The sequence below is a fragment of the Notolepis coatsorum genome (assembly GCF_963971535.1).
Source record: "Notolepis coatsorum genome assembly, chromosome: 9".
NCBI classification, from domain to species: domain Eukaryota; kingdom Metazoa; phylum Chordata; class Actinopteri; order Aulopiformes; family Paralepididae; genus Notolepis; species Notolepis coatsorum.
In genome coordinates, this window is record NC_140173.1 from 140,033,140 (window position 1) to 140,059,628 (window position 26,489).

Below are 26,489 nucleotides of genomic sequence, written 5' to 3' on the forward strand. Positions count from 1 at the left end.
ACACACACACACACACACACACACACACACACACACACACACACACACACACACACACACACACACACACACCTACACACCTACACACCTACACTCACACACTCACATCACACACTCACTCACGCACTCACTCACTCACTCACTCACTCACTCACTCACCCCACCACTCACTCCACTCACACACTCACTCAACCACCACACACTCACACACTCACTCACATCACTCACACTCACTCACTCACTCACTCACTCACTCACGCCACTCTCTCACTCTCTCACTCACTCACTCTCACTTCACTCACACTCACTCACTCACATCACTCACTCACCACTCACTCACTCACTCTCTCACCTCACTCACTCACTCACTCACACACTCACTCACTCACTCACTCACTCACTCACTCACTCACTCACTCACTCACTCACTTCACTCACTCACTCACTCACTCACTCTCACTCACTCATCACACACTCACACTCCACTCACTCACTCACTCACACACTCACTCACTCTCACACTCACTCACTCACTCACTCACTCACCACTCTCACTCACACACTCACACACTCACTCACTCTCACACCTCACTCACTCACTCACTCACTCACCACTCACTACTCACCACACACTCACTCACTCACATCACTCACTCACTCACTCACTCACTCACTCACTCACTCACTCACTCTCACACTCTCACATCACATCACTCACACTCACTCACTCATCACTCACTCACTCACTCACTCACTTCACTCACTCACTCACTCACTCATCACACCACTCACTCACTCACTCACTCCCTCACTCACTTCACTCACTCACTCACTCACTCTATCACACTCACTCTCACTCTCTCACCACTCACTCACTTATCACTCACTCACTCACTCTCACACTCTCTCACTCCACTCACTCTCACACACTCTCACTCACTCACTCACTCACACTCTCACACTCACTCACTCACACACACACTCACTCACACCCACACACTCACTCACTCACTTCACACTCCTCTCACTCACTCACTCACTCACATCACTCACTCACTCACTCACTTCCACTCACTCACTCACTCACTCACTCACACACTCACTCACTCACACTCTCACACACTCTCACTCACTCACTCACTCTCACACACTCTCACTCACTCACTCACTCACTCACTCACTCACTCACTCACTCACTCACTCACTCACTCACTCACTCACTCACACACTCTCACACTCTCACTCACTCTCACTCACTCACTCACTCACTCACTCACTCACTCACTCACACACTCTCTCACTACTCACTCCCTCACTCACTCACTCACTCACTCACTCACTCACTCACTCACTCACTCACTCACTCACTCACTCACACTCACTCACTCACTCACTCACTCACTCACTCACTCTCACACACACTCTCTCACTCACTCACTCACTCACTCACTCACTCACTCACTCACTCACGCTCACTCACTCACTCTCACTCACTCACTCACTCACTCACTCACTCACTCACTCACTCACTCACTCACTCACTCACTCACTCACTCACTCACTCACTCACTCACTCACTCACTCACTCTCTCACTCACACTCTCACTCACACTCTCACACACTCTCACTCACTCACTCACTCACTCACTCACTCACTCACTCACTCACTCACTCACTCACTCTCACTCACTCTCACTCACACACTCTCACTCACACACTCTCACTCACTCACTCTCACTCACTCACTCACTCACTCACTCACCCACTCACACTCTCACACACTCACTCACTCACTCACTCACTCACTCACTCACTCACTCACTCACTCACTCACTCACTCACTCTCACACTCTCACTCACTCACTCACTCACTCACTCACTCACTCACTCACTCACTCACTCACTCACTCACTCACTCACTCACACTCTCACACACTCACTCACTCACTCACTCACTCACTCACTCACTCACTCACTCACTCACTCACTCACTCACTCACTCACTCACTCACTCACTCACTCACTCTCACACTCACTCACTCACTCACTCACACTCTCACACACTCACTCACTCACTCACTCACTCACTCACTCACTCACTCACTCACTCACTCACTCACACTCACTCACTCACTCACTCACTCACTCACTCACTCACTCACTCACTCACTCACTCACTCACTCACTCACTCACTCACTCACTCACTCTCACACTCTCTCACTCACTCACTCACTCACTCTCACACACTCTCACTCACTCACTCACTCTCACACTCTCTCACTCACTCACTCACACACTCACTCACTCTCACACACTCTCACTCACTCACTCACTCTCACACTCACTCACTCACTCACTCACTCACTCACTCACTCACTCACTCACTCACTCACTCACTCACTCACTCACTCACTCACTCACTCACTCACTCACTCACTCACACTCTCACACACTCTCACTCACTCACTCACTCACTCTCACACACTCTCACTCACTCACTCACTCACTCACTCACTCACTCACTCACTCACTCACTCACTCACACACTCTCACACTCTCACTCACTCTCACTCACTCACTCACTCACTCACTCACTCACTCACACACTCTCTCACTACTCACTCACTACTCACTCACTCACTCACTCACTCACTCACTCACTCACTCACTCACTCACTCACTCACTCACTCTCACTCACTCACTCACTCACTCACTCACTCACTCACTCACTCACTCTCACACACTCTCTCACTCACTCACTCACTCACTCACTCACTCACTCACTCACTCACTCACTCACTCACTCACTCACTCACTCACTCTCACTCTGAATCCAGCCTCTCAGCGTGTGCCCACGCTGCCAAGTGTGCCAAGGCTACCGGGGAGGATCAGAGGGATTAGCAGGTTTTCCCACCGTGGTGCCGTGCTGCAAAGGGCCGCGGGCGATTAACCGAGTTTCAATTACCATGAAAAATAATGGAGATAAAACGACCATTGTGCCGAACGACGCGTTGCTCCCGTGTTGAACATGCAGCAGCGCCACCCTTCCTCCACAGTCTCCCCGGGTGAGAAGAGGAGATGATGTTGTTAAGGCCCTAAAGCCGATGCCAGACTCCACGGCTCTCGTGTCGGAAGAGAGAGCAAAGACCCCGCAGTAGGGCTGGGCATCACCAGGGGCCTCGCGATACGACACTATCACGATACTTGAGTCATAGTCATACGATAGTATTGCGATACTAAATATATTGCGATGTGCTGAGTATTGCGATATTAATATTGCGATATTAATATTGCGATTTATTACCTTTTTTCAACTACAAAGTAAAACTTTGTCAACATGTTTTATCTAATACAATAAGTTTTCAGTCTGTTCATCTCACTTCAATAATTTTTATTGCAGAACATGGTATTTTCTCAAGCAGACAGATGTAAACACTGTAACCTGTGTTGCATGTACCTGACAAACTGAACTGTTTGTATTACAGTCATATTCCGACTTAACTGAATGCACATGTGTGTGTGTGTGTGTGTGGACTACTGTACTATTACAGGTATTGAAATGAACAATGCAACTTCCTTATACAAAAAAATAAAAAGACAATTTTTTTTTAATGAATAATTAAATATTGATACTTGGCGTCCCTGTATCCAGGGAGCGAAATTAAAGCCCGCCAAGCGCCATTTGCGGGCAGATTTTACATTTGGCGGGTGGGACTGAGAGGTCTGTCCGCCATGTGGCGGGCAACGAAATAGTCATGTGAAAACCGATCGAATAACATGATCCAATTCTTAGCGGAGTTCTCACTCGCTGTCTCAAGCACACAGACATGCAACGCGCTGCTCCTCCCTCCTCCAGCCCCTCCCAACCCCATGTAAACAGAGAGGCTAGAGTCGGGCCGGGCAGTCTGCTGACTGCTCTAATGTTAGCTACCATTACAAAATGACCCAGTCAACTATTCACTTTTAGTTTAATACTGAGGCATTGTCCGTTATCTAGCCGGCTAGCTACTGATAGCAACAAATGCTCCAGCAAGTCTAGTAGTGCATAATACCTCCATTGGATAGGTAGCTACCTAGTACACATTAGCTCCAGTAGGGTCCAGCTGCAGCGCCGGAGAATCCTTGCTGGAGCTGGAGGCTACTCGAGTATACACACAGACAGTGGAGCTGTTTGCAGATAGCGAGCATTTTGACTTGTTGCGTGGTGGCGATAACGTTAGCTACCGTTACAAAATGACCCAGTCAACTATTCACTTAGTTTAATACATGAGGCATTGTGTAACGTTATCCAGCCGGCTAGCTACGGATAGCTCCCGACATCAACAAATGCAATAGTCCAGTGCATAATACCTCCGTTGGCTAGGTAGCTCACTAGTCACTACGAAATGTCGCAGTAAACTAAATAGTTCACTGAGGCGTTGTCCCAACGCCATCCAGCAGTAGCTACAGAAAGCTCCTGACATCAATGTCCTACAACAACAACATGCGTATTCGAGTCCCTGGCTTACATCGCTGCTGAATAGGGTCCAGCTGTAGCTCAGGAGAATCCTTTTGCATGCTGAATGTAGCGTTTAGGGTCCAGCTGCAGCGCCGGAGAATCCTTGCTGGAGCTGGAGGCCACTCGAGTATACACACAGACAGTGGAGCTGTTTGCAGACAGCGAGGTGGCGATGTCTCGCAGATAACACAATCACAAGTATGATTATATAATATATATATTTGATTAAAAAATTTTTTTTTATATAAAATAATAATAATTCTTTTTTTATCAAAAAAAAGTTGGCAGGTAAGAAATATGCTTGGCGGGTAGATTCTTCCCATCTACCCGCCACTGGCCGGTGAGTCAAAAAGTTAATTTCGCTCCCTGCCTGTATCGATACAGTATCGCCACGCAAAGTATCGCGATACTACTACGTATCGATTTCCCCCCCCCCCCCCCACCCCTACTACTCATAACTCAGTTTACAATACTCTTAGCAGACTCCCCAGCCCTGTCTGCATGAATCGCACAGCAAGCTTGAGAGAGCGTAGATCAATCAATGCCTACGCAACATCAACGCAGCGGTTGTTCAGATTAGATTTTGGGGAGAGGTACGCAACGTCCTTGCGACACACTACACTACACAACACCCTCTGCAACATCTGCAACCATGTTGTGTTGCAGTCACGTCACGTCACAGTTGCTGTGGCATGTAGAGCCCTTTACAAACTATTGTAGGTGGATAACTCATTGAAACACAATAGGTATTATTAGCTTACAATTTCATCACTATTTAAATAGATTTCACATACCTACTCTCTGGAAATAATAGTTTTGTGTGAGATAAATAAAACTATCGATAATAAGCCAATTATCCATATACATGATGCCTCCTTACCCACCAACAGCCCTCATTGTATTCATTGGGGCACCTAATGAACAGAAGTGCATTTACAACAACAACAACAACAACAACAACAACAACAACAACAACAACAACAACCTATTGAGCTGGTACGCACAAATTGACCAATTAAGCGAGTCCACAGAATCATCTGTATTTTTCATTTTGTCCCCCTTGGTAATTGAGTTGACATCCCTGGCGTAGATAATACGTGGTTTAAAGTCTAAAGAGAGGACATCAGACGCTTTTGTCAGTCAGAGTTGTGAGAGTGGGTTTTAAGCAGAGCCCAATCGCTGAACACAGGGAGAGGAGAATGGAGCGTTTCAAGGGGTTTTAATGGTATTCCCAAGCAGGCAAGAATTACATCCAGAAATGTACAACAGGTATGAATAGGGGGATAATGGGGGCAGGCGCACTCCAGTGCCACTGCAGAGGGGAGACGCGGTTTTGTGTTTGAGAGAGGGAGCTGGAACTCCTCTGTAAGCTCCAGGGGGGATCCAGACAGGAACACGCTGGCACGGAGGTCCTGGGCACAAGAGAGGGAAGTTAGTACAGGGATGATCACACGGGGATGCCTAGCAGGTATTCAGACTGAGGCGTCGTACCTAGGTAATGATACTAACACCACGACGACTTCTGGTCAGCGTCGTCCGGTTGAAGTTGGGTCCTCATCATCAGGGGATGGGATACAGCTGTGAGGAGTGAGGTGCCTGACAGCGTGCGAATCAGGGGATGAGGTGCAGCTGAGTTGAGTGACGGGAGGTGAAGGGATGCTGACCATATAAGGGCGTGAGGCTTCCGTGGTGGACGGAAGGGAGGATGAAGAGGAGTGCGTGGTGAATGTGAGGGGAGAAGGAGGGGGAGTGAAGTACGCTCTCGCCGTGATTATGACAAGAGTGACTTCACTCGCATTGATAAAACTCTCCCTCTGGAAGCCAGGTCTATTCAACTTCAGCTCAATATGGTAAATGGCTGCTTTTTTATATAGCGCTTTTATCCAAAGCGCTTCACAATTTGTTACTTACATATTACCCATTCACACACCGACAGTGGAGGCAACCATGCAAGGTGCCAGCCTGCTCATCGGGAGCAATTAGGGGTTAAGTGTCTTGCTCAAGGACACATCGACACGCTGCCCAGGAGTGGGAATCGAACCGGGAACCTCCGGATTGCCAGACGACTGCTCTACCTCCTGAGCCACTGTCGCCCCATTTATAATAATAGGGCCCCCACTTATCTTATAAATTATTTTCAGTGGAATAGGGACATGCTGCATACCCATTACACCAGAGCCAGCATTGCGGACTTGTATTCCAAGGTTCAAAACAAATTATGGGCAAATGGTCTTTTAAAACCTGGCGAGCCACAAATTGCTACCTTCACAGCTAAAAAGCATTAGTAGCCGACGCAATTCTAAGAAAAAAGTCAAATCATGGCTCCTCGACAATGTTAAAAACTAGATGAAAATGTTGTCTGATACATTGTTGTCTGTGGCTACGTTCGTACTGCATTTAAAATGCCTTTTATGTAGTTTGTCAAATTGTTATTTGTGGTCATGTTTTGTATTGCTTGTCTGTTTGAGACCAAGGACCACAATGGAAATAAGTCTTGACTTTTTTGTGTAGCATCCTTGACGTTTTCTGGAATCTTGTATTTAAAAGAAATTTCAAATCAAATCAAATTGTTTCTTTTTAAATATACCTACCTATTACCTAAATATAAAGATACATTCATCCTTAGTGAAAATGAAGCTTTTTAGAATATAGAATAGAACATGCAATGCAAACTAGTTATATACATATGTATAATTCATAAATAAATATAATTCAGTTAATGTCTCACCTTTTTTTTTATACATTTCTACAGGCGGTTGAGGGTGGATGGAAGAAGTAAGGCGTGGGATATATTTTTTTTCCCTCCATGTGTTCTATCTAGATGACGCTGGAAATGGCTTTCTGAGATACCATTTTACAATCTAATAAATCCTTAACTTTTTTTTTTATACATTTTTACAGGCGGTTGAGGGTGGATGGAAGAAGTAAGGCGTGGGACTATATATACTATATATATATATATATATATATATATATTTTTTTTTTCCTCCATGTGTTCTAGATGACGCTGGAAATGGCTTTCTGAGATACCATTTTACAATCTAATAAATCCTTAACTGGAGTTATGTCTCGTGATGGACAGGTGGTGGCCTTGGACACATGACTAATATAATCATCCCTTTGTCAAACAATTCTGGGACTACTTGTGTGTTGTTCATAGCACTGCTCCCATCAAAAAGTATTATTATTTCAAAAACAAATTTATAAAGCAGTTACCATTTTTAAAGACACACCAACTATACTTTACATAATTACCTCGGAAATGAGCCCCCCCCCCCCCCCCCCCACCAGTGCACCTTGAACTAGCTTAGCAAAATTACAATAAAATAATTCCTCGAGGACAAGGTGAGTCATGCAAACCTAGCAGTCTATCAACAAGATGAGTGGCTGTTTTAGCCACATGTCAAGCATTAGATTTAGATTAGATTTTTCTTAGTTTTTCAGCATAATTTCCTAAACAACAAAAATAAAAGTAATGTTCCACTTCAGTTAGAGTAATTACTTTAATAATTTAGGACCTGTTCAGAGGTCATTAATCGGCATGCATGCGATTCGTCTCTGCGATTAACCCATCCCGTCGTCCTTCCCCCCCAAGGGCAGCCGGGAGCAGACAGGCGCAACGTGAGCCACGCCAGGGGACCAATCCAAGTGCTCCTGTCCTTCTTCGTCAAGGACGCCACAGCGTTAGCGATCTTGTTGTTGTGCATGTTTTTCCATTGGGTTTATCTTATCGGGGGGGAAACTAGGGATGCCCCGATCACGTTTTTTGCCACCGATCACCGATCGTCGTGAGCCATATCGGCCGATACCGATCCGATACCGATCGTTTTTGATTAAAAAGAAATTAAAAATTATTTTATATACATTCTTTTTTTTTTAATAAAATATATATATTATATAATTAGACTTGTACTTGTATTATCTGCGAGACATCGCCACCACGCAACAAGTCAAAATGCTCGCTATCTGCAAACAGCTCCACTGTCTGTGTGTACTCTAGTAGCCTCCAGCTACCAAAAAGGATTCTCCGGCGCTGCAGCGGGACCCTATTGGTAACGTTATGCTTTGGTCATTTCACATTCAGCAAGCCCTCAGCTCGAATACGCATTCAATCAATGTTATAAGACATTGATATCAGGAGCTATCTGTAGCTACTGCTAGCCGGCTAGATGACGTTAAGACAACTATTTACTTCAATCAGACATTTCGTTTTGAACAATGAATTAACGTCAGCTAACGCGAGCTAACGGAGGTATCAACATGCACTACAAGACTTGCTGGAGCATTTGTTGATATCAGGAGCTATCGGTAGCTAGCCGGCTAAATACCGTTAGACAATGCCTACTAAAAGTGAATAGTTGACTGGGTAATTTTGTTTAAACAGTAACGATAGCTAGGTAGCTAACGTTAGCTCAGGTCGAATGCACTATCTAGACTCAGCAGAGGAGGTCCGCCTCCTCTGTGTTTACAAACTCTACACGGGTACGGGTGGGGCTAGGGAGGAGGAGCAGTTTGCAGGTCCTGTGCGTCTGAGACAAGCGAGTGAGATATCCACTTGATCAGTTTCCGCGATCGGCGAATATGACTAATTATCGGAATTCCCCGATCGCATATTTATACTAATTATCGGCCGATAACGATCGGTGGCCGATCGATCGGGGCATCCCTAGGGGAAACCCTTGCGAGCACGGGGAGAACATGCAAACTCCACACATAAAGGCCTGGGAGATACCCCACCTGGGTACCTGGCATCATGGTAACCTGGTCCCCAAGCGGGAATCGAACCCTGGACCTTCTTGCTGTGAGGCGACAGTGTTAACCACTACACCACGTGCCGCTAATATGACACAAATGTAGATATAAAACAAATTCTAAATTCTGATAAACTTTTCCAAAGTAGTGGACCTTGCCCATAGAGACAGGTTATGGTGCTTATTAAAGGAAAACTCCAACATTTTGGGAAATTAGCTTATTTGGCATCTACCCTGGAGTTCGACAAGAAGATACATATGCTTTTTCTTCTCTGTGCATGCAGTAGGAGTAGGAAGACATGCACCGTTAGCCTAGCTTAGCGTCAGTCACTGGAAGTAGGTTCCTCCATTAGCCTAGTTCCAAACGTCTTCCTACTCCCACTGCATGCACAGAGAAGAAAAAGGTATGCTGCATCTTGTCTAACTCCAGGGTTCCCAAAATGTTGGAGTGTTAAAGGAAAACTCCAACATTTTGGGAAATTAGCTTCAATTTAACATCTTCCCTGCAGGCTGGAGTTAGACAAGAAGATACATACCTTTTTTGTCTCTGTGCATGCAGTAGGCTTAGGGAATGCCCGCACCGTTAGCGTAGCTTAGCTTCATCACTGGAAGTGGGGCAGTCCTTTACCCTGAAGTTCCCTACAGTCCCCTACAGTCACAAAATACACTCCAAATACAACTCCAAAACGTTCCTGTAAACATGTGACCTGTGTATTTACCACATGGAGAAATAAAAAATAATTGAATTCGACATTTACGTTTTCTAAGCAAATATACTCGGAACTATTTTTTGCCGAACCACTCCTCTCTGGGCGCAGTGATTTCAGTGCTACTTTCTAATGTCGAGGGAGGCGGCCGGCCAGTGTTTACCAATGTGACTATAGCTTAGCGACATGTGTAAATGAGAACTTAGTTTGCCCCATGCATCATGATGATTATAATAGTCACTTACTCGATAGACAACTGTCCGTTAGGTCCACTCGGCATGGGGCGTCTTTTCCAATTTATTTTCGGAACATGGAAAAACGTTCCAACCACTTCTGGATGTGTTAGCGCTGAGAAATGTTCCTTGCTCGTTAGACAGTCTTGTTGTGCACTGTCCTCTTCATCCGATATATAAACGGTAAACGGTATGAATTTGCGCTACGGTATGGATTTTGACTATACCTTGTGACCGGTAGAGCAACACAGTGGTGGAGGGAGGGGGCTGCCAGGAGCGGAGCCAACGCCAGCCCGCCGAGACAGGGCTCCACAGTGCGACTATTTCACTCGCATTTCCCCCTAAAAATAGTGCAAACTGGAAAAATTATTTAGGAGCACAGAGGCTTTGCGTAGTGGGCGTGTCAATTTATTTTTTTATTATTTATGTTTCAACAATGACAAAAAAAGCCAGCGGTGGACCGACATAGCAAACGCTGTCACTGTTTACTTGTGTAAGGACATGGTTCCTTTTCAAACTGTCGATAGAAAGGGCTTTAAAGACATGGTCAAAACACGATCCAAGATATGCGGTACCTGCCTGCAGACACTTGAGAAAAGGTTTTGCATTTTTCTATTGCAGTTTTGCACAATAAATGTTCTTAAAATACCTCTGTACTATGTGAAATATGTCCTAGTAATACAAGAGTACAGGAATAGCTGCCATACCAGTGTTTTACCCCTTCAGAAGCATTTATATTTTAAGATAAGTTAATATACCGTGATATTATATACCGTTACCGTCTACGCTTCAAATTAATGCGATATACATTTTAGACCATACCGTCCAGCCCTGGCACAGAGTCCCATTCATTACAGCAGAAGCACTCTATTTCTGTCGTCATAGGTTGGCATAATCCACATTTGCACCACCAATCCGTGTCTGTTCTGACTCTCCACATGGCCCCAAGCTGTTCTGCTTCATCCTCGCGTCTCGCACGGTCAGCTTCCAAAACACGTAGTTCCTCCTCTTTGTATTCGGGTTCAAAAAGATAAGCTTCTGGATCTTTGTTTGTCCCAAAGTATTCATCATCCTCTGAGGATTCCTCTCTTTCAAAGTCGGCCATGATTAGCAGCAGTCAAGTTAGTCTGTCGCTAAGCTACTAGTCACATTGGTAAACACTGGCCGGCCGCCTCCCTCGACATTAGAAAGTAGCACTGAAATCACTGCGCCAAGAGAGGAGTGGTTCGGCAAAAAATTGTTCTGAGTATATTTACTTAGAAAACGTAAATGTCGAATTCAATTATTTTTTATTTCTCCACGTGGTAAATACACAGGTCACAACATGTTTACAGGAACGTTTTGGACTTGTATTTGGAGTGTATTTCGTGACTGTAGGGAACTTCAGGGTAAAGGACTGCCCCACTTCCAGTGATGAAGCTAAGCTACGCTAACGGTGCAGGCGTTCCCTAAGCCTACTGCATGCACAGAGACAAAAAAGGTATGTATCTTCTTGTCTAACTCCAGGGAAGATGTTAAATAAGCTAATAAAATTTGCTTATTTAACATCTTCCCTGGAGTTAGACAAGAAGATACATACCTTTTTCTTCTCTGTGCATGCAGTAGGAGTAGGAAGACGTTGGGAACTAGGCTAATGGAGGAACCTACTTCCAGGGACTGACGCTAAGCTAGGCTAACATTGCGTGTCTTCCTACTCCTACTGCATGCACAGAGAAGAAAAAGGTATGTATCTTAACAAGACAGTATGGAGGTTGTTCTACCCTAAATGTTCACCACTGTTCATTAGTTAGGATGCCCAATACACAAGTGCCTGCTTTAAAGTGAATTCTCTATGATTCTAAAAGATAAATGATTTCAGACTTAACTGAAATTATTGCCTCTTTCATACGCACCACAAGCATGCTTTTATCTCCGGCTGCCTCACGTACAGATATGCCATATGGGATTTTGTACTTGATGGAGGCTACTACTAGACACCCCGTGTGTGAATGAGTACAGGCGGGGGTTTGGAACAGCTTTTATCTAGTGAAGTTATGGACAAATCTTACAAGCACGAAACACAGAGAGAGTCGTGGGGAACTCGGTGTTCTTATATTGTTTTGTCAGGGTTGTTATTGTTGTTATCACTGTGTGGGTCGATTCTACATCCATCTCCCAATGTGCCTTGATATTTCTATCTGAACTCGGTGTTCTTATATTGTTTTGTCAGGGTTGTTATTGTTGTTATCACTGTGTGGGTCGATTCTACATCCATCTCCCAATGTGCCTTGATATTTCTATCTGATATTTTCCTTGATATATTCTGATTTAAGGACAGTTTTTAATCATTGGCCATGTTGGCTATTTGTTTTTGCCAGCTTAGAGGAATATTTTAAAGGCCCAGTCACTGATGGCATTATGGTGCCACCTATTGATATATTTCCTCCCCAATACTGTCTTTGAATACAAAGTGATCCAGCTTTCTTTTGACTTTTTCTTTTTCGTCTGAGCCTTCGACGCAAGGCCCCCCCACGCCAGCATATTTTAGCCTTGTGATGAAGCTGTCAGAAACGCCATCCCTGCTGATTAATAAAGGCAGACTCCTTTTTTAACCTGACATATTGCAGTAGTCAATATTGCAATCTCGGTCTTCGATTAATCGCGCAGCTAGTTTTTATTTACCGTGGATTCAGTTGCGCTGCCGTCTGGTCGGCGGACTGTTTAACCTTGACACTTATTTCCTCCTCTTCTCTCTTCCCTACAGCGCTCTACTCCATCATCCTCTTCTGTGTCTTCCTATGGATACCCTTTGTTTACTTCTACTACGAGGAGAGGGATGACGACGGCAACAAGTGCTCGGTGAGGAGGCTCTTTCACCCACTCCATTGTACCCCGGCCCTGGACACAAGTGACTCTTAATCTTAGTCAGTCTCCCATAGGGACACATTACTGGGGCTACGATTTGATTATCAAAACTGATTCCAGACGCATCACACATTTTGTATTTGATCCCATTCAATATATTGTCGAGTTTAAGTCTATTTTAATTTCTATAGCTCTCTATTTCATTCAGGAAGCACTGCAGCTGCAAAGTGATGTACGCTATATAGAAATAGTAATTATGAGAACATTCAGAGTAAAAAGATACAGTACACAACATGGCAAAATCCAGTGCATAGCAACATTTACAAAAGACTCAAATGGAATAGGGAAAACAATTTAATGTGGGAATTGGGGTTGGGTTGAGTCATGTCTGAATTTAAAAGATAGATTACACAGAGTTGGGGTTGGGTTGAGTAATGTTTGGATTTAAAAGCTAGTAGTAATGTTTGGATTTAAAAGATAGATTACACAGAGTTGGGGTTGGGTTGAGTAATGTTTGGATTTAAAAGCTAATTACACAGAGTTTGGGTTGGGTTGAGTAATATTTGGATTTAAAAGCTAGATTACACAGAGTTGGGGTTTAGTAATGTTTGGATTTAAAAGCTAGATAAACACAGAGTTGGGGTTGAGTAATGTCTGGATTTAAAAGATAGATAAACACAGAGTTGGGGTTGGGTTGAGTAATGTCTGGATTTAAAAGATAGATCAACACAGAGTTGGGGTTGGGTTGAGTAATGTTTGGATTTAAAAGCTAATTACACAGAGTTTGGGTTGGGTTGAGTAATATTTGGATTTAAAAGCTAGATTACACAGAGTTGGGGTTTAGTAATGTTTGGATTTAAAAGCTAGATAAACACAGAGTTGGGGTTGAGTAATGTCTGGATTTAAAAGATAGATAAACACAGAGTTGGGGTTGGGTTGAGTAATGTCTGGATTTAAAAGATAGATCAACACAGAGTTGGGGTTGGGTTGAGTAATGTCTGGATTTAAAAGATAGATTACACAGAGTTGGGGTTGAGTAATGTCTGGATTTAAAAGATAGATAAACACAGAGTTGGGGTTGAGTAATGTCTGGATTTAAAAGATGGATTACACAGAGTTGGGGTTGAGTAATGTCTGGATTTAAAAGATAGATTACACAGAGTTGGGGTTGAGTAATGTCTGGATTTAAAAGATAGATAAACACAGAGTTGGGGTTGGGTTGAGTAATGTCTGGATTTAAAAGATAGATCAACACAGAGTTGGGGTTGGGTTGAGACTAGTAATGTCTGGATTTAAAAGCTAGATTACACAGAGTTGGGGTTGAGTAATGTCTGGATTTAAAAGATAGATCAACACAGAGTTGGGGTTGGGTTGAGTAATGTCTGGATTTAAAAGCTAGATTACACAGAGTTGGGGTTGAGTAATGTCTGGATTTAAAAGATGGATTACACAGAGTTGGGGTTGAGTAATGTCTGGATTTAAAAGATAGATTACACAGAGTTGGGGTTGAGTAATGTCTGGATTTAAAAGCTAGATTACACAGAGTTGGGGTTGAGTAATGTCTGGATTTAAAAGCTAGATTACACAGAGTTGGGGTTGAGTAATGTCTGGATTTAAAAGCTAGATTACACAGAGTTGGGGTTGAGTAATGTCTGGATTTAAAAGCTAGATTACACAGAGTTGGGGTTGAGTAATGTCTGGATTTAAAAGATAGATTACACAGAGTTGGGGTTGAGTAATGTCTGGATTTAAAATATAGATTACACAGAGTTGGGGTTGAGTAATGTCTGGATTTAAAAACTAGATTACACAGAGTTGGGGTTGAGTAATGTCTGGATTTAAAAGCTAGATTACACAGAGTTGGGGTTGAGTAATGTCTGGATTTAAAAGCTAGATTACACAGAGTTGGGGTTGAGTAATGTCTGGATTTAAAAGATAGATTACACAGAGTTGGGGTTGAGTAATGTCTGGATTTAAAAACTAGATTACACAGAGTTGGGGTTGAGTAATGTCTGGATTTAAAAGATAGATTACACAGAGTTGGGGTTGAGTAATGTCTGGATTTAAAAACTAGATTACACAGAGTTGGGGTTGAGTAATGTCTGGATTTAAAATATAGATTACACAGAGTTGGGGTTGAGTAATGTCTGGATTTAAAAACTAGATTACACAGAGTTGGGGTTGAGTAATGCCTTGTGCTTCCTGGATGGACCTGTCCGGTGCTCCTGGGCATCACGACACAATGATGGCAATCAAGCGAGCTGCTGTTTGATGCACTTGGTCCAAACTGTCTATTTTATACGAGTAGGGTTCGCACAAGGTCCTTGAAGTGCTTAAAGTGCTTGATTTCTTTACCAAAAAAAAGTCGAGGCCCGGAATTCCTTGAAAACGGCAAATCTTTTAACAAGGTGCTTAAAAAGTCATTGGAATTCAAATCAACCATTCACATTGAACGTTTTGTTCAGCCATGATACAATTGTTCTGAATCAAGAAATTGCATTTTTTTTATTATCTAAAGTGTAACTAATTGTCAGAAATTGGTTTTAAGCCCATACATATAGGATCTGTACATCTGGATACAGACGGATGCTGACAAATTTACAGACCACTTCCCCATTTCTCCCCCACGCCGACTAACTACCGACACATATTGACTGGTCTCCTGTTCGTTCCGCTGCTCCCGGTTGGCACCGCCTCATTAGTCCACATAGACTTCCCCGACTCCCCTGACCAGCTGTAGTGGATTTAAAATGGTATTTCACCGCAGTAGAAAACACCTCCGCTTTCCAGCACCTCCACGTGAGTTCTTAAATGCTCAACCAATCACACACTAGCTGCCCCGGGCATATTACCTTGCATACCACCATGCATACATAATTACCTGTTACATAATTCCAGAGACGGGGGGGAGTCTGGACTATTACGGCACATTACAGCGCACAGCGCTCTTAAGTCTGTCGGACTACTAGCCATCAATTCAACTTACATTAGCTTTAGAGGCCCTAAACTCTGGAACACTCTAAATTCATCATTGAGGTCAACAACCTTCTTATCCATATTCAAAAAACTATTAAAATCTCATTTAATTTCATCATAAATCACTGTCACATTAAGTTACTCCTGTGTCATCAGTGTTACATCTTCTGTTAGTATGACTGCTTGTTTCCTTTTCCTCATTATATACCGTTAATATGCTATTCTCCTCTGTCTTTGCCCTCTTGTACACATTTTTTTTTAAATAATAATTCTTCTTGTTACTGACTCGTGTAAATGTTCCATGTTTTCGCATTAGTGTCTGCCTTATGTCTCTGATCCTGTTTTGTAGTTTATTTTGTAGTCCATGTTTACATGTAATTTGTCCATATTGTTTATGGACAACGATGGGAGTGGAACTTTGTACAAGCCCTTTGGGCTTCGTTCCCTCCTAGCACTTTTCTTTTTTTAAATAATGTGCTAAATAAATGAACTAAACTAAACTAAGTATTTGGGTGATATTACAGAATCAGCCTTTTTGTTTAACCTCATTTTTACACAGGTTTTAAAAGAGAGCCATAGCTGAAGAGGTTTGAGAACCACTGCCTGAAATTAACGCTTTTATTTTCCTAAGCGACCAAACAACTTTGACTTGATGGGGCCAGCGACCTCCCCAGGGACCTGCTATCCCCCCCCCACTGTCAGCCTTCAGCTACAGCCATCAATGCTCATAATTCAAAATAGTGTTGTAAAAAATATCGAAAAAACGATACATATCGATTCTGAATATTTAAAACGGTTTCAATACTCATTTCCCGAAATATCGATATTAAATTATTCATACATTTTTTTTTCTTTAAGATTGAACCCTTTTCCCTGTGGTATCGAAAATGGTATAGAATATCGATACTTTTCAAGGTATCGTATCGAAGTTCGAAATTCCAGTATCGTGACAACACTAGCTTGAAGACAGAATTAAATAATATCAGCGGTGTCTACTTTGGTGTGTTTGTCGAAAGTAGCATTTTTAGCCTTTTCAAAAGGAAAGAAGGTGAGCCACGGAGACTACGGGTCCCCAGAGGGGCCATTATTAGTGGTGGACTATTCAAAAGACCTAGCGCTGCCCCCTCGAGTAGATCAGTTGACTATTTGGTCGCTAAAGGTCTCTGTCTGCTAATACTAGCCATTTCCTGGACAGTGATCAACAGGAGTGTTCCCAGATTTGCTTTGTCATTCATTTACAGACGAACAATAATTTAGGAAACAATTTTATAGAATTGTTAATTAAATGTAACCGTTTGATTTCATTGGCAAACTACTCTTGATTATTAATTGATTTATAAAACATGTCCTAATATGGACTCAATGCTTTGTGTTCCAAAAATATTACCTAGGGTAGACGTTATGCCAAAGTAGAGATATCACTTCCACTGACGGTGGCATCAGGATACACTTCTGCTTGTCACACATGCTAAATGTAGTGTGTTTACATGGGATCATGTGAAATGGCTCATGTCAAAACTAGTGATGCACGATATATCGGCCGCCGATATAATATCGGCCGATATGGCAGTTTTTTTTTTACACATCGGTATCGGTCCGATATCAAGATAGGGCCGATATGGGCCGATATAAAAAAAGAAAAAAATATATATATATTTTGTAATCTTTTATTTATTATTATATATATTTTTTCATACATGTTTTGGCCTTAAATAATTGCAAAATATCAGTCATTTCTGAAAATAAGTTACAAAAGTTAAAAAAAAATGCGTTTTGGAAAATAACTTTATTTGATTAAAAAAGTGTTTTCTATACAGAGCTATCGACATCGGTAAATATCGGTATCGGCCAGAACAGCAATATTAATATCGGTTATCGGTATCGGCCACAATTTTCACATCGGTGCATCACTAGTCAAAACCATATTTCCATTTACATATCCTGACTATGAGAAGCCATAATGTGATATCTGGGATACGCAGATATTATCTGGGATATTGAGGCTTGCCTAATTCAGTTTACCGTTGCTGTTTTACAGTATGCAATATCGGTTTTCATAGTAATTCATCAGTTAATTTACTTGTGGACACATACAAGTTATTAAAGGTGCTATAGATACAATTTGTATGTAGAATAATACTTTTTCCTAAAAATACAGCCACAGAGTGTTTAGAAAGGTTTCTACCTTTTACCCCCCAAAACTATTGATTAATGCATTTAATAAATTAACTGCTGGTGCTCTAGTGTGACATATAGTGGCTGAATGTTCTCTATATCAGGGGTTCTCAACCTTTCTCCTGCCAAGGCACCCCTGTGTTCAATAAAATATTCCAGGGCACCCCTACATACGATAAATACTTTTCCGGTCCTGTCTTTTTTGCTACAATGATGACAAAAGTGCTTGCTTTCAAAATAATGTTTATTTAAGAAACCGGGAAACACATTTTGTGTCTATATGCAGGCTATATAATGCATTATTAACAGGTGTTTCAGGTCTAAATAGCTTAGTACTGTTGACATTACACTGCTTGTAGTAGTAAATCAAATAGCATATTTCTTTAAATAAAATCTGTTGCAGCTGCACACTTTTCCATAAAAATAGCATATAGATAAGTGTGACCATTTCTCAAACTGAAAATCATGTATTTTCTTTTAAATACAGAAAAGGATCACCAAGTTACCATTTCTCAAAAAATATAAATAAATACAGAAAATAAGCACTCGTTCACTCAGTGGAAATGTCTAGCTCAATGCGAGGTCTGCTGCTGCTGGCTAATAATACGGTCAATACGCGGGGAGATCTTTGACAAGGCAACACGCATGTCATCCTCAAGGCTCAACTTGGCCCTATATTTTGTTTTCAGAGCTGTCATGGATGAAAAGCCAGCTTCACACAGATATGTGGTGCTGAATGGTATCAACACCTTAACTGCTGCATCATGAGATACTTGGTACTGAGCACCACACTCTGAAACTAGCTCTCCAGGTGGATGTATCAGATGAGATTTCAAAAAAGTTCAATGAGTTGAGTCAGGAAGCTTTGTCTCAATGTTGTCTGTAAAGTTTTTTTTATCCAGAGTAACTTGGTGATCCTTTTCTGTGTTTTATTAACACCAAGTTTCATAATGATTTTCAGATTTTGAGAAATGGTCAAACTGATCCAAATATGGTATTTTCGTGGAAAACAGTGCAGCTGCAACAGATAGCACTTTAGTGATAATTTTCTGTAATTAAAAAATTATAAAAAAAAAGAAAAAAATATTATAAATATCAAGGCACCCCTGGCAGCTCTCTGCGGCACCCTGGGGTGCCACGGCACCCCTGTTGAGAACCGCTGCTCTATATCACCTTTTAAGATTGAATGTAGCTGAGGGCATTTCATTTCATTAGATTTCTGACATGTTACGCATGTCTCGTAATATCAGATTTCGCAATTGGCTGAATGTAGCCCCGCGTGTAGCATCTGCTTATATCTGGTACCTGTATTGTTTCAGTACCGTCCCTAATAAACTACGACGTGCAGCATTTATTTAACCTTACTGTAGATCAATCCAAAAGCTTGATGAATACGGACCCTACGCCTTTTTTTTTTTAGGTGTGCAACAAAAAGGATTTAAACAGAGCTCTGCGTGGCCGCCCGTCACGCTGGTTGGTATCAGGAGATGTTCACCGCACCCCGACTGCATTTCTTTTGGCATAAAAAGACCCCTTGTTCTCACCTCGAACGCTGCTGAAATTTCACCCATCTTCGAGAGGACAGCGTAGTGAATGATGTACAGATTACATGCAACAGAGGGCCCCCCCCCCCCCCTCCCGCCCTGTGTGTTGGTTTTGAGCTGACAGAGGCACTTTCTCTCACCGATGGAGATGCTTCCTTTGAGTAATTACTTTGGAAGCACTGCGCGGATTGCAGTGGGAGGGAGAAGTCTTAGCAGGTCACACAGACTACAAAGTTATCTCAGCAGGTCACACCGACTACAAAGTTATCTCAGCAGGTCACACCGACTACAAAGTTATCTCAGCAGGTCACACAGACTACAAAGTTATCTCAACGGGTCACACCGACTACAAAGTTACGCCTCCCCGCTCCCCCGCTGGCCCTCACTAAATGTAATGAGAATAATTTAATAATTAGGCAAGAGTTTTTAATTTTTTTATTTGATCAAAGGGCTGAGATTTACCACTGCTTCCTCTTTCATTTCAGCAAGTGAAGAATGCGCTGAAGTACACCGTTGGATTTGCCGTGGTCTGCGCGGTGCTACTTCTAATTGGGTGAGTCCCCGAGATGTCCGTGGCTCATGATGGGTGGGGGAGAGGCGTGTGGACACAGCGCCGTGTGGAGTTAATGAGAGGGGAAGGCCTCTTCAGCGGCCCCTGGTGCCACCTGTCAGCCCATGATGAGGCACCAGGCAAATACATGTTCTCTGCACTTTTGACCCTTTTCTGAATATATGAACCTCAGCTGTCTGTGTGGAAGAGAGGCCTCTGCGAGAATAGGAGGTAACAACTTTAGTTAAGGATAACGGATTATAATATAATAATTATAATGCGATATATCAATTGGCAACAGGAAATGGACGTCGTGGGTCTATTTGGAATGTTACTGTTGTCACTTTGAAAACAGTCTATGCATATGAATCTTCTCCCACCGCTTCCCTCACAAAACAGAATAAATAATACAGGAGTGATCTGATAGTATAGCTAAATTAATTATGACCGCCAAATTAATTTATTCTCTGTGATTGAGGTTTGTGTGCTCAGTGTTCACACAGCCGTCGACAGTACAAACCTGCAGCTAAAGACCTTCCAAAACCAGCTCCAAGGTGGTTAAAATGTAATATTTCTACAACCCCTGGAATCGTAGTTTCGATGATACTCTGGTACCATAGTGCGGTTTTCAGTGTAGGCTAATGGAACATGAGGCCAGCGACTGCTTTTCGATTTAATATTATTATCATTATTATACTCTATACTAGGGCTGTCTTAAATACTTTGAAGCTTCGTTCGATGGCACAAGCTTCGAACACAAAAAAAAATCGAAGTAAAAAAAAATTAAAAATAATATTACTTAAAAAAATATATATATTTTGCCTCCAAAATCTTGCGCCTCCATTCCAATGAAACGAAAGTAAGCGCGCCTTCCCGCCTCCATTCCAATGAAACGAAAGTAAGCGGCGCCTCGACTCCACCTCTCTACAACAAGCACATGGAGATTATCTGTGTTGAAAACAACAAGGATATGTGCAGCAGACATGTCGACGAAGAAGCGAAGCAATGCTGTTTGTTATTTAAGACTATGTCGGACAGATTTGTGTTCATTGTGCTGCTTTTTTAAAGTGTCCCGACCCATATCAAAATATGTCTTAATAAAACGTGCTTAATTAAGTCGAATTCTGCCTTTGTCTCTATCAACTACATATAACTATTTATATAATTGTTTGCTTGATAGACGAAGGTTGGCAGCGCAGCCGAGTGAAACCTTGTTGGCTGCGTCACAGTCACGAAAGGGGCTACTTAATTAATTAATCCAATCCACTTTATTTATAGAGCACATTTAAAAACAACAAAGTTGACCAAAGTGCTGTACAAGTCCCACAACATAAGATACAAAAAAATATAAAAAAGATATATTAAAAAAATATATATATAATTTTTTTTAATTTTTTTTGAAGCTTCAAATTAAAATCGAAGCTCGGCCCCGAAGCTTCGATTGCCAAAAAAAGCTTCGAAGGTCAGCCCTACTCTATACTGTAGATCAGTGGTTCCCAAAGTCGGGGTCGCGACCCAAAGGTGGGCCGCGAGCAGCCATGGATGGGCCGCGAGATGATTTAAAAAAAAATAAAAAATAAAAAAAAACTTTTTTTTTTTTTTTTTTAATTTTTTTTGTCAGGCCACTGAACTTAGAAGCAGGCCAGGACAGTGTTTCTAGTTGTATTCTAAAATTCTATTCTATTGTATTCTAAAATGTGACTATATGGTTTTATATTAACTTAATAAATAAACAAAAACGAAAAATCTACTTATTTCAACGAACATTTCAAACTAAATAACAGATTATGCACATAAAACGCTGAAAACAACCGAAGCAACAATAGTATTTTAATGAGGCTATTATTATTATCATTATTATTTTGCAACAAGTTAGCCCTCTCATAAATAGCACATATAAATTAATAACTAACTTGAACTAACTTAATAGGATTGAAGTGATATTTGGCTTAAAAAATCGATCGCCTGACAAAAAAAAAAAAAAAAAAAGCCAGACGATGTGCATTGGGCCGCGGCTCTCTGACGCCTTATTTTCTGGGACCCGGCCTGAAAAGTTTGGGAACCCCTGCTGTAGATCAGGGGTCAGCAACCTTTTTGACATGGAGTGCCTGTTTGAAATATAGTTGTAACTAGTGTGCCTCAACAATATTCCATGCATCGTAATTTTTTTCTTCTCATAATCAGGTATTTTTAATGATAATTTTTACATTATTACATCCTTATTGTTATTGTTATTTTTATTTTTTTATTGATCTTTTTCCCCCTCCATTTTCCTCCGATTTTCTCCCATCCCAATGTTAGTCGTTATGCCAATTCCCAGTCCCTTCCTGGTCGCTGCGCACTTACCCCCCACAGTCAGATCATCTGGGAGAGTGGAGGCTACCACGTGCTTCCTCCGACACACGTCCAGCCAATCACCGCTTCTTTTCACCTGGCAGCGCGGATTCTCATCGAGAGGGCGTAGCGTGTGGGAGGACCACACTATCCCCCTCAAGTCCTATCCGCGCTTAGCAGGCGCCCCGACCGAACTGTAGGAGTCGCTGTTTACAACGACCCGGACCCACCCCGCCAGCTTCTCCCACCCTCTAATACAGCCAATTGTATTAGTGCAGACGGCCAGCCAAGCTGGTGACAACCCCGGAGCTGTGAGCTGGATTCGAACAGGCGAATCCAGCTCACAGCTCCGGGGTTGGTGACGAACGCAATCTCCGCTCGGCCACCTAACCGCCTGTTATTGTTATTATTAACAATATTATTATGATGGTTGTATCAACCCTAAATCTGAGTTGGGGGGGGGGGGGGGGGGGGGGGTGCAATGCAGACAAACAGCTGCATACAGTGCGACCATTTCACTCACATTTGCCCATTCATTTTTGGACACATCACACACCATCGGTGCTGTCATAGCTCCACCTACAGGCCTAATGGAGAACACCAGGAGAACACCAGGATGTGAATGGAGGGTGAATGTGAGGTATATCGTGTAAATAAGTGTTGATTGATCGCAAGACTACACTGTAAAAAAATTAATAATAATAAGTTACCAGAACTTAAAAATATTGAGTTCAGTTACTGTGCATTAAGGTTTTCAGTTTTCAATCCATAATAAGTTAACAGAAAAATAAGTACACAACCACATTATTTCAACCTAATAAAACTATGTTTATTGTCATTGTTTTAAGAACACAAGTTGACTTGGTAATACTCACATTTTGAGTAAAAAATGTTCAATGAAATAGAAAAATAAATAATAAAATTGGTTGATTAATCCCACTGGTCACAACGGTGACTGTAATAATGTTTTTGTTATAAGGCTCTGCAAATGTTACTGAATGATGTAGCAATGTATTTCCAGCAACTTCAATAGCTTCAACAAGATAAATGCGACAACAGTGCAAAATATTTCACTATAATATTAAAAAAAAAAAAAAAAAAAATTATACTGCTGCCCCCTGTGCCTATGCAAATGCCCCCGCGTGCCTGTGCCTAGGGTTGCCTACCCCTGCTGTAGATACTTGCCTTACAATGAAGTCTTATCGGACGGCCAGCTAATTCATTGTAAAGCCCAAGGTTTTCCTTGTCTGTGTGATTGTGGAGACACCAGTCTGACCAGATAAATCCATGCTGTGTTCATCAGCGCCGGCGCAAAACAACATAAACATAATGGATTTCTGTTGCCGCGGCGATGCCAGAGTTCACGCTATACAATGGGCTCTTTCAACCATTAAATGGCACAGACAGAATGCCCCGGTCTGGACTGAAGAGCGCTTGTTCACTCTCGCACACGCCAGAAGTTGGAAAGTTACGACTCTTTTCAGACGGAAGCAATTTAGCCCATTTTACCTTTTGAACCGTCCCCATTGCAGACTTTTGTGCCGTGGAATTGTTTCCTTGGTCCCTTGATTCGCTGCGACATGATGGCTTTTTATTCGGGGCTGTCTCCAGGTCTGATGCCTGGAGATGTGAAGGCAGTGTTTGCTGACTATCGATTTGATTGGTTTCTCGGTTGAAATTATAGGGCTTTTGTTTGCAAAAGCACCTTTCTTCTTTCTTTCTCCTTTTTCATCCATTTTCTCCCCAATTGAGTCGTTATGCCAATCCCCCCCTGTGTCACGGTCCTGGTCATTGCGCTATCCTCCTGTCAGTTTGAGGGGGGTGTAGACTAGGGCTAAACCCAAACGTTCGAACGTGCGGACCTTCGTTCGTTACGTTGACATTCAAGTTCTACTTTTTTTTTTATATATATATATATATATATATATATATATATATTTTTTTTGATCCACTTTTTCTCCCATTCCAATTTTCGTATCATCCAATTCAACCCTCCCCTGTCTCGAACGCTGTTTCTTGCCTCCCACAAGCCGGCTGCAATGTGGACTAAGTCATACATAGCACAAGTCCCCTCCGATACTCGAGGTAACAGCAGTCGCATCTTTCCACCTGCGCGGCGCAATCTTTCAGCGTCAGGGGTCTGCGCTTTGGAGGGGCGCCGCCCCCGTCGCTTCCTGATTCTACTGCGCAGGCGCACCAACCGACCTGTAGGAGTCGCTGTCCACAACGCCCGATCCCCACCCATCAGTTTCCCACCCCCTAATACTGCCAATGTGTATTAGTACGGACGACCAGCTAAACTGAAAGCAATGTGGAGCGCTGGGCTCGAACAGGCGAACCCAGCGTCTCCAGTATTCGTGGTGAGCGCCTTGCCCACTGCACCACGTAGCCGCCCTTATATATATTTTTTGTATGTGTCTATTCATTCTGTTTAAACCAATGGGGTTTTTCTTCACAGTTGCAGAAAGGTGATTAAGAAAAAAAAAGTTATTTTGATATTTTCTTTTTTTGTAAATATTTTTTTTTAAATTAAAAACGAAGGTTCGAACGTCCGTTCGGAAAAACCCTGACATAGTTCGAATCCCAAAAACAGGCTTCAGGGACAGCCTTAGACTAGCACACGTCTCCTCCGGTACATGTGGAGTCACCAGCCAGCTTTCCACCCGCTAACACTGCCAATCGTGTTTGTTGGAACGTCTGACCAAGGTGGAGCTACCGCTACCGGGAATTGAACCCAGGACAACTTTTTAAAATAACTACTGACCTTCAACAGCTGCTGGGTTTTGACGTGTCATATTTAAAGAGTTTTAAAATGATAGGACAGTGTCCTAAACGTGGGGCCTTTTGCCATGTTTGGAACATCTATTTCACTATCCCCATGCTACAATGTCCTGTCTCATCCCGGGTTGTTGAATAGCTGTTCGTTGGACAATTACTCAATTTGAACACTAGCCCCATTCAAATTGTATCATCAAAAGTTTGGCTCAATTGCATTTGGCTCATATCATGAGCCTCCTCAATGGCCATCGATAACATACAAGTTAATCATTAATCACGTCATAGTCTCATCCACTGTTTGAATGACAAGTCTGCAGATTAGTTTGTAGCTTGATTAATGCTCTTGTTTGTCCAAGAGAAATGAACGGCCAGACGACCTCTGTTTGATGGATAATGGTTAAAGCCAGCACTGTGCTCCTGCATGAGAAACACTGCGGTTCTGGTTATTATGGGGTTTATTTAATTGAGGTCCAAGCGAAGCAGCTGCATATCAAATTATGTCTACTTTATATGTCTGTGCCGTTCTGTATCATTTGGCAATGGTATGGGAGGTACTTAAAGGCACTTTAAATGTATGAAAATTAATTTGTTCATCATATGAATCCATTCCTGTAATATTTTTTTTTCAATTATATATATATTTATATTTGATTTATTAACATAAAAAACATTTGGCAACTGGATTTGGATCCAAGCTATGCTCTGTTACAGTGTTCTAACATGTAGGTTTGGACCCACGCTATGCTCTGTTACAGTGTTCTAACATGTAGGTTTGGACCCACGCTATGCTCTGTTACAGTGTTCTAACATGTAGGTTTGGACCCACGCTATGCTCTGTTACAGTGCTCTAACATGTAGGTTTGGACCCACGCTATGCTCTGTTACAGTGCTCTAACATGTAGGTTTGGACCCACGCTATGCTCTGTTACAGTGTTCTAACATGTAGGTTTGGACCCACGCTATGCTCTGTTACAGTGTTCTAACATGTAGGTTTGGACCCAAGCTATGCTCTGTTACAGTGTTCTAACATGTAGGTTTGGACCCACGCTATGCTCTGTTACAGTGTTCTAACATGTAGGTTTGGATCCACGCTATGC

The 26,489-nt window shown here is 42.3% G+C and overlaps 1 protein-coding gene across 1 annotated transcript in view; it reads left to right on the forward strand.

Annotated features, from left to right (window-relative positions):
* lmbrd1 (LMBR1 domain containing 1) overlaps positions 1-26,489 on the forward strand; it is a 199,962-nt gene that overhangs the window by 57,584 nt on the left and 115,889 nt on the right. The window contains exons 4-5 of the mRNA XM_084321152.1: positions 12,935-13,029; positions 20,216-20,283. Of these exons, the coding sequence (XP_084177278.1) occupies positions 12,935-13,029; positions 20,216-20,283 (163 nt within the window). The remainder of the gene's footprint in view (positions 1-12,934; positions 13,030-20,215; positions 20,284-26,489) is intronic.